Raw genomic sequence first — 14,483 nt, forward strand, 5'->3', positions numbered from 1 at the left:
TTAGTTTGACATGGAATTATGTGCTTTCACACCAGAACTGAGCATGTGTTTCTGTACAGCTTTTTTGTTGAAAACAGTGGTTCTTGCTTAGTTATCATACATGGGATGGGTATCAAAATTTAGATAGTTTAAGAACATATTCTGGTAAGAACTACTAAGTTCATCCCATTATTGTGACCCTGAGAGTTTCTGACCTTGCTGCCCTTGGTTACTGTAAAACTGTGGGAGCATTTTGACTTCCCTTTACTTTTGGGAATTTTCACAAAAATGGTTTTTGGGTCTGTGGTTTAACTGACCTGTAGTGTGCAGCAAACACGTGTAACTCCTCCAGAGCACTGCTGGTTCTGTAGTTAACTCTCCCCAGAGGGTCTGGATGCAATGCCACGAGTTTAAGAACATGTCTCTTCATTATAGAAGAAGTTGGATTCCATGGGTTCCAAGAGGCGAAGAGCTACCTCGCCTTCCAGCAGCGTCAGCGGAGGAGACTTCGACGATGCCCATCACTCCACAAACATACCAGGCCCAAGCAGAAAGAGGAGGAGACTTTCCAACCTCCCAACTGTAGATCCTGTTAGTACCTTCTCATTATACACCTTTTTTTCTTGGTAATACTGTATCTTCCCTGGGATTGTGAAATGGGTGATTATATGTAGCACACGCACGCTGGGTCTGAATCTGTTCCTGCCTGGGTTGAGCTTTGTTTAGGATCTCATTCAGCTTTGGTTTGGTCTTGTCGCCCCAGTTTCATCTTTTTCTTTCCTGTTCTGCTTTTGCTGCTTTTTCTTTTTCTGCTGATGATTTTAGCAGATGGAAGGATGTTGGAGAAGGAGCTGAAATCATAATTTGCTGGAGTTGAGAGCTGTGTCTGCATAGCAAATGCAGAGAGGATAAGTGGGGAATGGCACAGGCAGTGATTGCTCAAGTGTACAAAGCTTCTGTAATGCCTCTGAGTTAGCAGTCTAATGTTAATTAATTGCAGGGCAGAAGAACCCCTGTTGTTTTCATAGATGACTGTAACTTGGAGAGAATTGTGCTGAATTAATTTACATTCTGGATGTTTTACTTAGAATTAGTGTTGAAATAAAGCTTCCTGGGTTCAAAAAATAAATGAAAATTCTGCATACCTGGCATACTTGTCAGGTATCCTACTAATGTGGGAGGTGCTCCAGTTGCTTCTCACTTCTGCTTGAGAGCTGTGCATTGGCAGCTTGTCTTAACCTTTTTAAGCAGGATTTGGTTTGTTGCCTCCTTAAAATGTTCTCCTTTTTTCCTGACTTCCTTGTTGCTGCGTTTCAGATTGCTGTATGCCATGAGCTCTACAACACCATCAGAGATTACAAGGATGAGCAGGGAAGGCTCCTCTGTGAGCTCTTCATCAGGGCACCGAAACGAAGGTGAGACCACAGTCCTGGTGAATCCTTCAACCTGAGACTGAATCAGGGACTAAGGTGGAAATTGATAAATACTTCAGCATTAATTTGTGCAAAATCTAAGCTGCATTTGTCATAGTTTCACAGCAGTGTTTGACCCAAGTATTTGATCTCATTATTCAGTGGGACATGCTAACATTAGTGCCCTTTTTCAGGCAAAAAAAGCCACTGAATTAATTTAAAATGGTTTTTTGTGGCACCTTTTTAAGACGTCTATGCCTTTGATTGTAAAATATTGTACATAAGTGGTGGAATGTAACACTTAGGGCATATCTTGGAGAAGTTAATGGGAGTGACCCTTGAAAATGCAGTAGATAAGTAAGAGACTGAATTTTATCTTAAACTCAGAAAATTGAGGATGATAACAGAACATATATAAAGTAAACTGACTAATAGACTACTGTGCAGATCTTTTAGCTGTAACAAAAATGTGTTGGAAATTTCTTTGTTTTATTTAGCCATGTAATAATTTCTTTATTTTATTATAGACGTGTACAAACTTTAATGCTGTGGTTTTGGTTTTGCTCTTGGATTATAATGCCTTTTTTTGTCATTGCAACAGGAATCAGCCAGATTATTATGAAGTGGTTTCTCAGCCAATTGATTTAATGAAAATCCAACAAAAGCTAAAGATGGAGGAATATGATGATGTGAACGTGCTGACTGCTGATTTCCAGCTCCTCTTTAACAATGCAAAGGCTTACTATAAGGTGAGGAAAATACATGTGAAGGATCAAATTCATTGTGAAAGGGGTAGAGATATGTTCAAATTCTTCCTTGGTTTGGCCAAAACCCTTCAATTTAGCCTGTATTACTAGTAAGAGAACAGTACACATTGCAGTTATTTGCATATATTTCCATAAGTTTGACTGTATCCCCATAAGACATCCTACAATAGCAATTTCTCTGTGGAAAACTATAAAATAATGTGGGGAGGATCTTCATGTAGTTCTCCAAAAGAGACAGAAAGCAAAAATAGAGATGTGAACTGAGAAAAATATTCTTCTGTCAAAGCCTTCTCATTTTACAACACACTCCATGTAGCCTTTTGAAATAGAAAAAGGTTAATTTTTTTTCCCCAAAAGGAAATGTTTATACCTAAGCATACACTAGGAGTTTTGAATCTTTCTCTTCTATTTGCCACTTAATAAAATGCAAAAAAGGCACATTGGTTATCATGGTCAGTGATCATAAATTGTGAGTGCACATGACGGTGTATTTCAACAAGTTTGCAACCCCCTGGCCCTTCCTCTAAACTGGGTGTGTGTTTTATTTTAGATGGTAATGGTTTTATTGCAGTTTCTGTGAAGAAGTGGTGAAAAAATGGATTTATCTTCTTTAATGAAAGGCTATTTTAAATCCATAAAACAGTGAAATTATGTGTAATGACTGAGATGATACAGCAAATCTAAACCTGATAGTATTGCCTTTCATGTATCTTTGACTTTGGAGATGATCCCAAATGCTTTCTGAATAACCCAGCAGGCATAACCTGGTGACATTCAGAAAAGCAGGATGTGCTTTGCTAATGTGAGTGTGTAGCTTTTTGAAAAACAGATTTATGGATTAATGCATTTGTACATTCTGCTTCCAGTAGAAAAACTTCAAGGATTTCCAAATTCATTGTGTACTCCAGAAGCTTTGCAAGTCACTCACCATGAAAAAGCCAACATGAATGGGTTTATATGTGAGGGGGAAGGACCTGATGGCAGGAAAGAACAATCAGAGTTTTACAGAATGTGTGCTGCCTTTGCCTACAGAATAGAGGATTTAAAATTATAACTGCATCATAAAAATCCTGTATGTAGAATAGAAATAGGTGTCCATTATTCTGGGATGAAGGAACAGTGAAGTTCCCAGATAATTATGGAGTTGTGAGCTGGAGATGTGGCACACAAACATAACCCTTTTTTCATCTTTTACCTTACCCACACAGCTCCATGGCACGTGTAAACCAGGGACAGTGATTCACTGTCAAGGGCTTTATTGCAGCAGATGTTTTACTGGCAGTGCTAGAGCAGAACAAAAACCTTTGGGGTTTTTGTATCACAGTACAAGTCTCACACTTCTGAGCATCTTGCATTAATACAGAAGAAGTATTAATGTGGAGCAGAATACCCTTAAAATCTGTTCCTCACAACCAACACCTGGTCTAATGTGCTGAGAATATTTAAGATTAAGAACAGTTCTCATGTTGGTTTCTCATTTGTATTACAAGCTGTCAGAGATTGAGAGGGTGAAGTAAGAAGGGTGTAATCAGCAGTAATAAGGTGACATATCAGCAGGAGTACCTGAAATAGAGCTTAAGTGACAGAGGAAAGGGAAAGAAAAATACATGAGTTGAAAAGCTCTCTTTGTTCTGGGTGGTGTTCTGAAGTAGTGGTGTTAATAGGCACGTGCTTGCCTGCCACTACCAACTCTGTATTTACAGAAGGTAATTTTCTGAGTAATTCTTTTAGCTCTTCCAAAACATACAGCTAGAGGTGTACCCAGCTGGGAGCATGTTGTCAAGTTTGTTAGAATTTCCCAGTTAATGCTGAGTGCAAATAATTGCAGTGCTTTCAGAGATATTGGCATGTTTATTGGCAGTCTTCTGGAGAAGTTAATTTTCAAGTACCACACAATGGCAGCAGTATTGGCTTAAATCACATTTTTGATTGATACTTAGTCTGTTTTAAATACTGGTGCTTCAGCAAAACTAAGTGATTTCTCCAGATTCATCCAATTGGCTTGTCCAAACCTCAATCCAGGTAATTTTATCGCTAAGTTTTCTGAAGACTTAAATGCTTTGGAGTGATAGGGGTTATATTTTCTGGTGCTTATTGTGATTCTTAACTTCTCTGTTGAAGAACGAGTGAAGCAGGAATTTCCCAGGTTTTCTGTTGTTTACTAGCTGCATTTAATACCTTTCAACAAATACTTGATACACTTCCTTCAGATGAGAACGATCTGAGTCGTGACCAGAACGTTTGCTTTGGTTTTGCAGCCTGATTCTCCTGAGTATAAAGCTGCCTGCAAACTCTGGGAGCTGTATCTGCGCACAAAAAATGAGTTTGTTCAGAAAGGTGATGCTGAGGAGGAAGATGATGAGGAGGAAGGACACGACAATCAAGCAAATTCTGAATTAGTAAGTGTGGGCATGACAGCTGCAGGTGGGGGAGGCCGTGGCTGTGTGTGTCAGCTGGCTCTGAGAGGGTGAAAAAGCACTGAGTAATATTTTCATGATTAAATTATGCCCCAAGGGCTATTTCTTATGCAAGTTTATTGGTTAGTAATTTCACAGCATTGTATGTGTTTCATTCTGCATAGCAAAAAAGAAGCAGTGAGGTTTTCTTATATAGATAAACCTGGTTCTGGTTCAGCTGAAATAATGTGATGCGTTTTTGATATTGTGCCAACACTGAGGCTTGTTACAGGCAAGCCTTGCATCTGATGACATAATTTTCCAGCAAGTGTCCCATTCAGTTAGTGCAGCTGTTCCTGGAGTGGTTTGCAAGCCAGATAGGATGAGAGGAAGTTTGGGCTTGTCTGGACTGTGTGATGTTGGGATTCGTGTTTTCATTAACAATGTGATGTGTGTCTGACAGTCTGCAGTGTAAACCTGAAATTAAAGTTTTCTAAGGTGTTTTACCTAAACTCATAAACGATGTTGTCTTCAAAAGTTGCATCCATGTTTTGTAGCTGATTTTTTCTGTGTTTGAACTGCCAGTTCCTATATATCAGTGCAATTTGAAGCATTCCACTTTGGCTGCTATTAAAATTTACTGTGACTTCGTTTCTTACATTAGTCATCTCCAGGTTACCTGAAGGAAATTCTTGAACAGCTTCTTGAAGCTGTAGCTGTTGCCACAAACCCATCAGGACGCCTCATAAGTGAACTGTTTCAGAAACTTCCATCTAAAGTGGTGAGTATTTCAGTAATATTGTTGTGATCTGAGTTGGAAACTTGGACATATTTATAACTGGTGTTATACTCTGTGATGGCCTCGCTCAGGATGCAGTTCTTTGGTTCTGTCCCATCACTGACAAACTTCAGCTGTTGGTAGAACTTCCCTCCCTTCTTTATTCCTACCCATCAGGGCTTGCCCTGTTCTGCCACTTTAGGTAACTGGGATTTTTTTTGATGCAGAGTTTTTAATCTTTTTAAGTATGTCAGATTCCACTGTTCTGTGGTGAAAAGGTTTTAACCAGCAGAATAAACACTCTGAAGACCATCACCATGTATTTGACTTTCAGTTCCTTTATGTCAGTTTATTGATGAATTCCTTGTGTGTGCTTTATGAGCTGACTTGTCCAAACTGAAGCCTAGTACCATGTTTATGAAGTTTACACTGTTCTGATCTGCAGTTCTCGTCCTGTGAGCTGTTGGAACCATAGCTTTGTGACTGTGTGTAGTAATACATAACTAATTCTTGTTTTCCAGCAATATCCAGATTATTATGCAATAATAAAGGAACCCATAGATCTCAAAACTATTGCCCAAAGGATACAGGTACAGTATGAATATTAATATTAAAATATTAATATATTAATATATCAGACCAGTTTAACAGTAAGCATCCTAAAATTGTTAGAAATCAGAATTCATGGTGATGGGGAAGGGCATGTTTTTACCCCTGCTATTAAAAAATCTGCACACTGTGCTGATTTGTTTTGTCCTGGGTTAGGAGAAGTAGCTGTGTGGAAGATCAAGCCTTGTAAACTGTGGTGTGCTGGCACTGAGCCGGAATATTTTGGGTTCCTTGATGTTTAGTGGTTTAAAGCAGTTCCTTGGCAAGTACTGCTAATGGAAAACACTGAAGTGCTGAGGCTTGGTCGTGCATTATCATCACCTACTTTTGTTCTAGTGCTATAAATAGATGTTTTGTACTGTTGCATTTTTCATCTTACTTCTCCAGTAATTTGAAGTATTGTTCTGTAATTTTAGCATTTTGTGTAGTAGTGAGGGAAAGGACACAGAGTAATTGAACTAGAGAATAAAGATAAAACAGCATTTTGTCAGAACTCTTCAAAATTAAGATAATACAATCTGTTAAGTATTTTTTCAGTCTTTTACTTAGCATTCATAAGCTTTATAAGGACTTACAATGTGTGTATGTTACTTTCTTTTTTTGATTACTTTTTCCAGATACTTATCTGTCCGCTTTATTATCATTTTCCTGTAAACATTCCCTTTATTCTATATGAATTCCCTTTGCTTTTCACTATTGACTTAGTTCTCATGCTGTCTGAAGCTTACCACTTTAACCAGTCCTGGTTTTTGTTGTATAGAATGGAACTTACAAAAGCATTCATGCAATGGCCAAGGATATAGATCTTCTGGCAAAGAATGCCAAAACCTACAATGAGCCTGGATCACAAGTATTCAAGGTTGGTTTCGGTTCAGAGTTTGATTTGAGTTCAGATTTTCTTTACTACTTTCTGTGCTGATTGATCCATAAATGAATCTTTAGCATAAGGCTCCCAAGACTTTTTGCATTTTTTGAAAAATAGCTATTAGTGGCTTTTTCTTTTTTATATTGCTTTTACTAGAATTGGGGTAAATGCAACTTTTTTTTTTTTCCCTTGAGTTACATGATTTTTTCCAGTCAAATTTTATCTTGGGGTGTGAATTACATGACTTCTTTGGAGGAGTGAAGGATCCCTGTTCTTGTGGTTGAAGTCAAAATGGCTGAAACTACAATTTCAAGTGACAGGGGTAGTTCTGAGCTGGGACCTCTTTCCACACTGCAGAAACTGTCTGTGGTTTGCATCATAAGCTTCAAAACCAGAGTCAGGCCTTCTTTGTTCTGTGAGCTGTGAGAACAATAGCTTTGTGACAGTTTATGGTAATACATGAATTATTTTTGTTTTCCAGCTATGTCCAGATTATTATGCAACAATGAAGGAGCCCACAGATCTTAAAACTATTTCCCAAAGATCCTCTCCCTTTTAGCCACGTTTTTGTGAACTAATTGCACCTCCTATCTTTTTCATACCTAGTTCACCAGTATTTTATGTTCAGGCTGTCACTTTGCTGTCTCCATGTTCTCTGGAAGTAAGAATTTCAGTGGCAAAGGACTCCTTTGTGCTCTGTTTTTAAGGGCATTTTAACACTGTTATGTAAGTGGTTCTTGGACTTTCCCAACTGCACTTGTGTTTGGATTGTAGTTTCAGTTCCTGGTGGTATTACTCACACTTGTAACCTCACTCAGAACTTGTCAGCCCTATTTTGTGAACTGTTACTCTGAGAATGCAGTCCATGGGTGTAGAATGAGAAGGAACAAGCATTGTAAACCTTGGTACTGGTGCTAACTTTTTGATTACAAAGGCACAGATATTATTTTGCCTGTTTAGTTCTCAGTGGTATTTTTGTATATTTGCAAATTGTAGATTTTTTTTTTTAAGTATATGACAAAAAAACAGCTCTAAGCTCCTCAGCTGTTCTATTCAGTTTTTTAAGGCCACTATAAGATTAGTGTGGGTGTATTTCAGGCAGACTTTGTTCTTATGCTTCATTTCTCATGCAAAATTGTTTTATATCTAAGTGTAAAAACACCTTCGATTTTGTTTTAGCTTTTTAGATAGATGGATATACCTGACTAAAACATTCTTCACTTTCAGCATTAAACAAAAAAATTCTTTTAATTGACAGGATGCAAATGCAATTAAAAAGATATTTAATATGAAAAAGGCTGAAATTGAACACAGTGAGTTGGCCAAGTCAAGTCTGCGAATCAGGTACTGCAAATAGAGTTCTTTCTATAAACTCATATAAACACCTCTAGAGACATTCCCTTAATTTTTGCTGTGGAGAATATAGTGGGAAATAATTGCTTGAAAACGTAGTTTATTGTTGTTTTCAAAGGTATAAATTATAGGTTTTGGAAAGAAGCTTTTTCATTTAATTACCTTCTGTGGTGAAATATTTCTGTGATGTGCTTGATAATAAAAAATATTGTCAGTGGTTCTTTTATAACTTAAGCTGTGGCCAACTTCCATTATGTGTTTTATGAGTTAATAACAGAAAAGGAATAGTGAGGAACAAGGTGCTTTGTTTTATGAAAAATGCTGAATATTCTTCAGGCTTGTTAGGAGCTGAAACATAAGAGCTCACAGTTAATTAGGTATGGGCAGAAACATAGGAACAGGACCCTGGGCAAAAGATGTTTAGAGGGAAGTCCACATTATATAAACTCTAGTTTGAAAAGTGATTCCTAGCTATAAGAAGAGCCACAGGACACTGAACATCTGGACTTATTGTCAGTGAAACATAGATTTGGTCCTGAACAGACAGGCATAAGACACTGTTGACAGCTCTATTTGTTTCATGGAATGGTTTTATTTAGGAAACAGCATTTTCTTCCTGTGAAAGTTCATGCAGAGAAGGGATGCAGTCATTATAAATGTTTCTTATCTGAAATGCAGTTAGATTTCTTCTTGTATAAACTTTTTACTTATGAGTAGCACTCAAAAGTCGGTTTGGATATTATTTGCCAGTATGATCTCTGTCATTTATATAAAAAAAAGTAAATCAGAGTCTTGAAAGTCATTCAGGGAGTTGGGAAACTCTTACAAGGTGGAATCTCTTTATGTATTTGAGCTGTTTGCTGGTTTTTGGTGCTGGAAAACAGCTGTCATTTCCTGCAGAGGTTTGTATGGTACAACTGGAAACACCAGTGCTCCCTTAACTGAAAGGTAGTTTAAATTTTTTTTGTGTAGGTGGTTCAGTATTAAAAGTGTTGCCTGGGATTATTATGTGTGAAAGAAGTGGAAGTTACCTGGTTGATTTTTACTGTTTGGTATTTTGAGACATGTTTTTTCTGGTTGGTTTGTTCAGCATCAGCTTCCTTCCCATGGTTGGGTGAATCATATAAAAATATAAAAGCAGAAATACTGTTAGAGAGTAATTCCTGACATATATTTTAGTAATTTTCCTTCTTAAAAGTATGAGTAGTGCTAGAAGACCTCGATTCTACAGAGACTGAACATATGTATGTGTTTGCTTTGCAGTAACTAGAATTACATAAAGACATAAAGGTTTTCTATTTAAATTGTGATTTGGTTTTATTTTTCTCACTGTGTTGGCCACTGATGAAGCTCAGGGTGTCAGAGTTAATTTTAAGGCTTAACTGTTTTTCTTCAAAAGAAAGCTGATTGTATAAGAAGGGATGACAGATAAATCACACTGATATTTGTTAGTTGAATTCCTCTCTTGCACTGCCAACCCATTTCCACTTCTCAGCTACCTTATTCTAGATGTTTTGTCATGTGCTGTGTTCTTAATAGAAATCCTGAAGTCATCTGTCAGAATAATTGACAGCTCCCTTCTTTGTTTCTCTAACTTGGGGGAAAAAAAAGAAGGCCTGAAGCAGGCTACAATATTATTGGGCTGCATGCAAAAAAAATTGAGATGAGAGAAAAAGTATCATGGAAACCAGACCTGCTCTTCTGTATTTCACTGGTTGCTTTTTTTATTGAACCATTATTCTTTTTTGCTTTTCTCCTGAATCAGCTTCACGAAATCATTATTTTTTATTTAAATTCCTAAATGTTTAATTGTCTTAAAGAGGGGTTCTCCTCTACCTGTTGCTTATTTTGGTAAAATTCCCTCGTAAACTCACTTCAAGTTAATTTCCTGTATTTTTCTTCTCAATTTACATCTGTTCTTCTTTGTCATTGATGGATCAAACTCAAATTCATCATAGTGCTACTAACCTAAGTTCTGTATGTTGCCCCTGTGTCAAAAATCATGGTTTTTTTATTGCAGCTCATTGTCTCCTTTGTCATACTAAACTGCTCTTTGTGGGTGCATTTAACTGTCCTCCCTTAAATCAAGTGGCAAAATTAAATTGCTTGGCAATATGCCCTGGCAACCAAATTGACAGTGACTTTGTTTTAATACTTAATAAAACATGATTGGACCTGTATGATGAGCTTTGTCTGGATGCTGAGGAACATTTTGTTGGCTGCTTCCACTGCTATTTAGGCTGAGCTGTGTGTACAGCTATTAATGCTTGAGCTAAACCTTCCTCTGCCTTTATAAACAAAATCCACATTAATGCTGGAGCACTGAAGGAATCCCAGTATTACTTAACTTTCAGCTTCAAAACATACCTGTCTCTGAGCTTTTTGGCTGATCTATCAAAGTGATTCTGTAAAAAGCTTTTTCCTTTGCTGCATCTTTTCATGGGTCTAAGGTGGGCCTGTTTTTTTTCCCCTCCACCTTTCCTTGGCTTGTCTCTTCTACCTTAAGGACTGCATCAAATTTGGCTGCTTCCAAGCTGACAGGTCCTTCCTCACAGGGTAAAGGCAGTGTTGGGGATGAGAGAAATTCTTCTAACAAATATTATCGGTAAGTAAACTGTGCACTTGGAGGAAAAGCTGGGTCGTTGTCATGTGGAAATACTAAATTATGTTTGGTTGGTTTTTTGTTGTTGCTGTTGATAGTGCTCTTCTGTATTGACTCAGATACTTTTGAGATTCAAATATATCAGTAAAGTATCTATTAATTATGATTTAATAAGTTACTCTGCTGTAGTTACTCTTCCATATTTGGCATTATATTTAACGTTGTGAAATACTCTGTGTGCAGTCATTTCCTTAGAAATACTGTTCTGTTAGAGGAACAGTATGCTAAGCTCCATTACAAAATAAAGAAGGCAAAAAACCTCATGGAAATGTGCTGTAAACCTAGAAAAAAATATATTTGGAGACTAGAAAGAAATAATAGTGAGGACTAAATAAGAGGTGGATGGTGGAAACCAGTGAAGCCTGTAAAATGGAAGTTTTGCATACAATGGGGTGCAGTTATGGCAAACTTCCTGAGTGGGCTGAATTACTTTCTGGTCTGTTCTTTTAGTTGTCAGCTGAGAATTTTGGTACCTATCAGAGGTCTCCTGGTCAGTCTCTGGGTTACTGTCTTGAAACAGTGCTGCTCCTGGCTAATTCCCTGCGGGTTTGCTCTGGAGCCATGGCTTGGCAAAAGGGTCTTCAAGGAATTGGGCATCAGTACAGAGTTGGTGGTGCTTTCAGCAGCTGTCCTGGTTTTGGTTGGGACAGGGTTAATTCTCTTCCTTATACCTGGTCCAGTGCTGTGCTTTGGATTAGGATGAGAGTAATGTTGATAACACACTGATGTTTTAGTTATTGCTGAGTGAGAAGAGTGTCCAGTGCTTCATTCACACTGACAGATGGGTGGTGGCAAATGCTCTGTGGGGCTGCAGCAATCAAAACTGGCAGCAGAGAGGTAAAATTAGGGCAGGATGTTGCTGCTCAGGTAGAGAACCTGGGTGTGTGAAAGTACAGCACGTAGATGACCATGTACCCAAGAGCTGGGCCACTGAAGAACATCAGAGCAGCCGGTGGGTGGATCAGGATGCTGGGGCTGGAGTGGCTCAGGTGGATCTGGACTGGCAGCTCCATGGGCCCATGGCACCTCAGGCCATCAGGGAAGAGATACAACACAGATGGGCTTGTGATAAAGGTGTGGACTTACCTGCCATATCAATGGTATTCCAATAAAATCACCCGGGTTAATGAAGAAGGACTTTTGATGAAAGGAGGCAAAGTGCAGCTATGGCAGAACCAGAACTGGCTCCAGCAGCAACAGCTCAGCACCACTCACCACTCCTGCCCTGAGGGACTGCAGGGGCAGGTGGAGCCCAGAGTCGTGAGCTAAATGTTTAGAGGGATGGCCCATAGACTGAGGGAATGATATCTGTGTGTGTATATCAAAAGACAAGAAAGTATATTTTGGAAAGTGGGGGACCTGGACACGCACAGCAGCGACTCATCTGCTTTTGCCCAGTCTTCACTTTGCTCCCTCAGGACAAGGCTGAGCCCATTCCTGGAGGTACCACGGGCCTGGTAACAAGGCAGAGAATGTGAGCCATAGCCTGTAGTGTAGGTATGAAATGCTGTGCCCCAGGTTTGGGACAAAAGAGGGGCACAGAGGGACACTGAAGAAGTCTTTGTGAGACCAGAGCCAATGTGGATACCAATTTACTCCACGCAGGAAACACAGGAAGCTGTTTCATGTGCAGGCACTGTGTGTGCTGAAAATGCCTACGGTGGGGATGGGGAATGGGAGAAAGTAGCATATATAGCTTAGAGCATGCTGAATTCCTTCCTGCAGGCAAATCCATATAAAACAGGATCAAATAACTTGTCATCCCCTTTCTCCCAATTAATCAAATACTCAAGTACACAAAATAGGACAGAAGACAGCAGGCTGGAGCTCAGTTTTCTGACTCTGTTTGATGGACCAGCTCTTAAAATAGAGACAGAAAGGGTTGGTAACAGTTTCTGTTTAAAATGCTCCAACCTTTTCTTTGATATTCCTGGTCATGGACTCATGAGCTTCATTTGTTTGCTTACATGCTCTGGGTGCCTGTTAATGGTAAACATGGTAACCCTGTAATTTTTTTTTTCATTTTTTAATTACTTTTTTAAAAATTTCTTCCTTTACTTTTTCATAGTAACAAAAGATCAGCCCAAGGGGATCGTTTATCAGCAATAACCATGGCGCTGCAATACGGATCCGAAAGTGATGAGGATGCAGCTTTGGCAGGTAGGAAATGAAATGTACTTTCTCTGTTTTCTTTAATTATAAAATGTTCAGAATAAGCAGATCTGTAGAGCTCCTGATACATTCAGATATACTTACTTCAGAAATACTTTGCACTCAGTGTGTAATTCCTTTAAATCACAAGGGTAGGCCAAACTTGCTGGCACGTTATGAATTTTGTGTGTGTTTCCAAGTATGCTTACCCAAGCTTTAGGAAACTGTTGCTTGTTTTCATTCCTTCTAATATGGAACAGGAGATACTGAAAAAGGCATTGGGTGCTTTTGCAGTAAAGGATTGACAGTGCTACAATTGTTTTTGTACATATATTGTAGTTTTATTTTTTGTTTACGTTATTTCTGCGTGGATGTTAAATGATGCATTTCTTCAATATATATTTTTGGGGCATTTATTTCACACCTGGTAGTTGAGCTGTACTCCCCACTGTTTTCCAGTGGGTGGATATGCTGTAGAACCTTTTGGATTTTAGATCTTGCTGCAAGCAAGAGCATTTTTATTCCTGGTTAGCCCAGAGCTGAGTTACTGCTTCAGAGCAGCTGCTTTCTGGGAGGTGTGAGGAGTATTTATTAGCTGGGTTCAGTGTGATTGCTGGCTGTTGCTTTTTTCAGATTGTAATTCTGTAAAAATGTGTAGCTTTTTACATCCTTGGAGTGATTTAATGACTTTCAGGTGCCACCTTTACTATGGATGTTATTATCATTTTCATGAGGCCTCTCTCTGGATCTGAGACTTTTACCTTGCTGCTGTTGAAGCTCTTCTGTCTCTATTGCATTCACCTGGGAGGAAAAGTCAATTTATTTGGCAGACCTGTCACCCTTAATGTTTTCTGTCCCTCCAATACACTACTTGGACATCCCTATGCTTTCACTCTCTGGATGACAAGGATTTTTATTTAAATCAAGTGGTACTTTTATTAGTTGCTTTGCTGTCTCATCTTTTTTCCTTCCTCTAACACTTGTTAAAATAAATGAGAATTGGGCTGCATGACTGAACATAAACAGAACTTTCTCCTTGATACAGAGAACTGAATCTTTATGAGCTTCTTTGGCTGTAGCAGTTGCCTAAGCAATGAACAATATCTGTTTCCAGCTGAGAGTTTATCCTCACAGTTGCAGATGGTGTTTGGTGTGATGGAGCTTGTAGAAGGTTCCCAGCTGCAGTGTGCTGGGATGTGAGCAGCTTCTGCAGCTCCCTTGCTCTTCATTAGAAGTCTGTAAAGGCAGGCACAGCTGGTCATTATGTATGACCTATTAATATGTATTTAATTTTGTAAACAAAGATATTTTATTTATTACTGTATCGTTTAGAGGTGTTTCAAGACTGGATGCTGCTTTTGAACTGTCTGCAGTTAGACTTTGAGCATTCATTGTTGTTCAGGTGCTTTGGGACCACAGAGGAAACAAATCCCTTATGGAGTAAAGACTAAAATCCCTTATGGAGTAAAGACTAAAATCCCTTATGGAGTAAAGACTAATTATCTTTCATG

The 14,483-nt window shown here is 38.6% G+C and overlaps 1 protein-coding gene across 11 annotated transcripts in view; it reads left to right on the plus strand.

Moving 5' to 3' along the window:
• Positions 1–14,483, plus strand: part of PBRM1 (polybromo 1) — a 55,640-nt gene that overhangs the window by 769 nt on the left and 40,388 nt on the right. For 5 of the 11 annotated variants that reach the window (XM_027640239.1, XM_027640231.1, XM_027640229.1 and 2 more), the window contains exons 2-11: positions 415–570; positions 1,297–1,394; positions 1,993–2,140; positions 4,417–4,557; positions 5,219–5,335; positions 5,854–5,922; positions 6,702–6,800; positions 8,065–8,150; positions 10,666–10,764; positions 12,890–12,981. In XM_027640239.1, the coding sequence (XP_027496040.1) occupies positions 415–570; positions 1,297–1,394; positions 1,993–2,140; positions 4,417–4,557; positions 5,219–5,335; positions 5,854–5,922; positions 6,702–6,800; positions 8,065–8,150; positions 10,666–10,764; positions 12,890–12,981 (1,105 nt within the window). The remainder of the gene's footprint in view (positions 1–414; positions 571–1,296; positions 1,395–1,992; positions 2,141–4,416; positions 4,558–5,218; positions 5,336–5,853; positions 5,923–6,701; positions 6,801–8,064; positions 8,151–10,665; positions 10,765–12,889; positions 12,982–14,483) is intronic. The other 6 variants (XM_027640230.1, XM_027640232.1, XM_027640238.1 and 3 more) reach the window with 2 other exon arrangements.

This window comes from Corapipo altera, unplaced genomic scaffold, assembly GCF_003945725.1.
Source record: "Corapipo altera isolate COAL_440 unplaced genomic scaffold, ASM394572v1 55, whole genome shotgun sequence".
NCBI lineage: Eukaryota > Metazoa > Chordata > Aves > Passeriformes > Pipridae > Corapipo > Corapipo altera.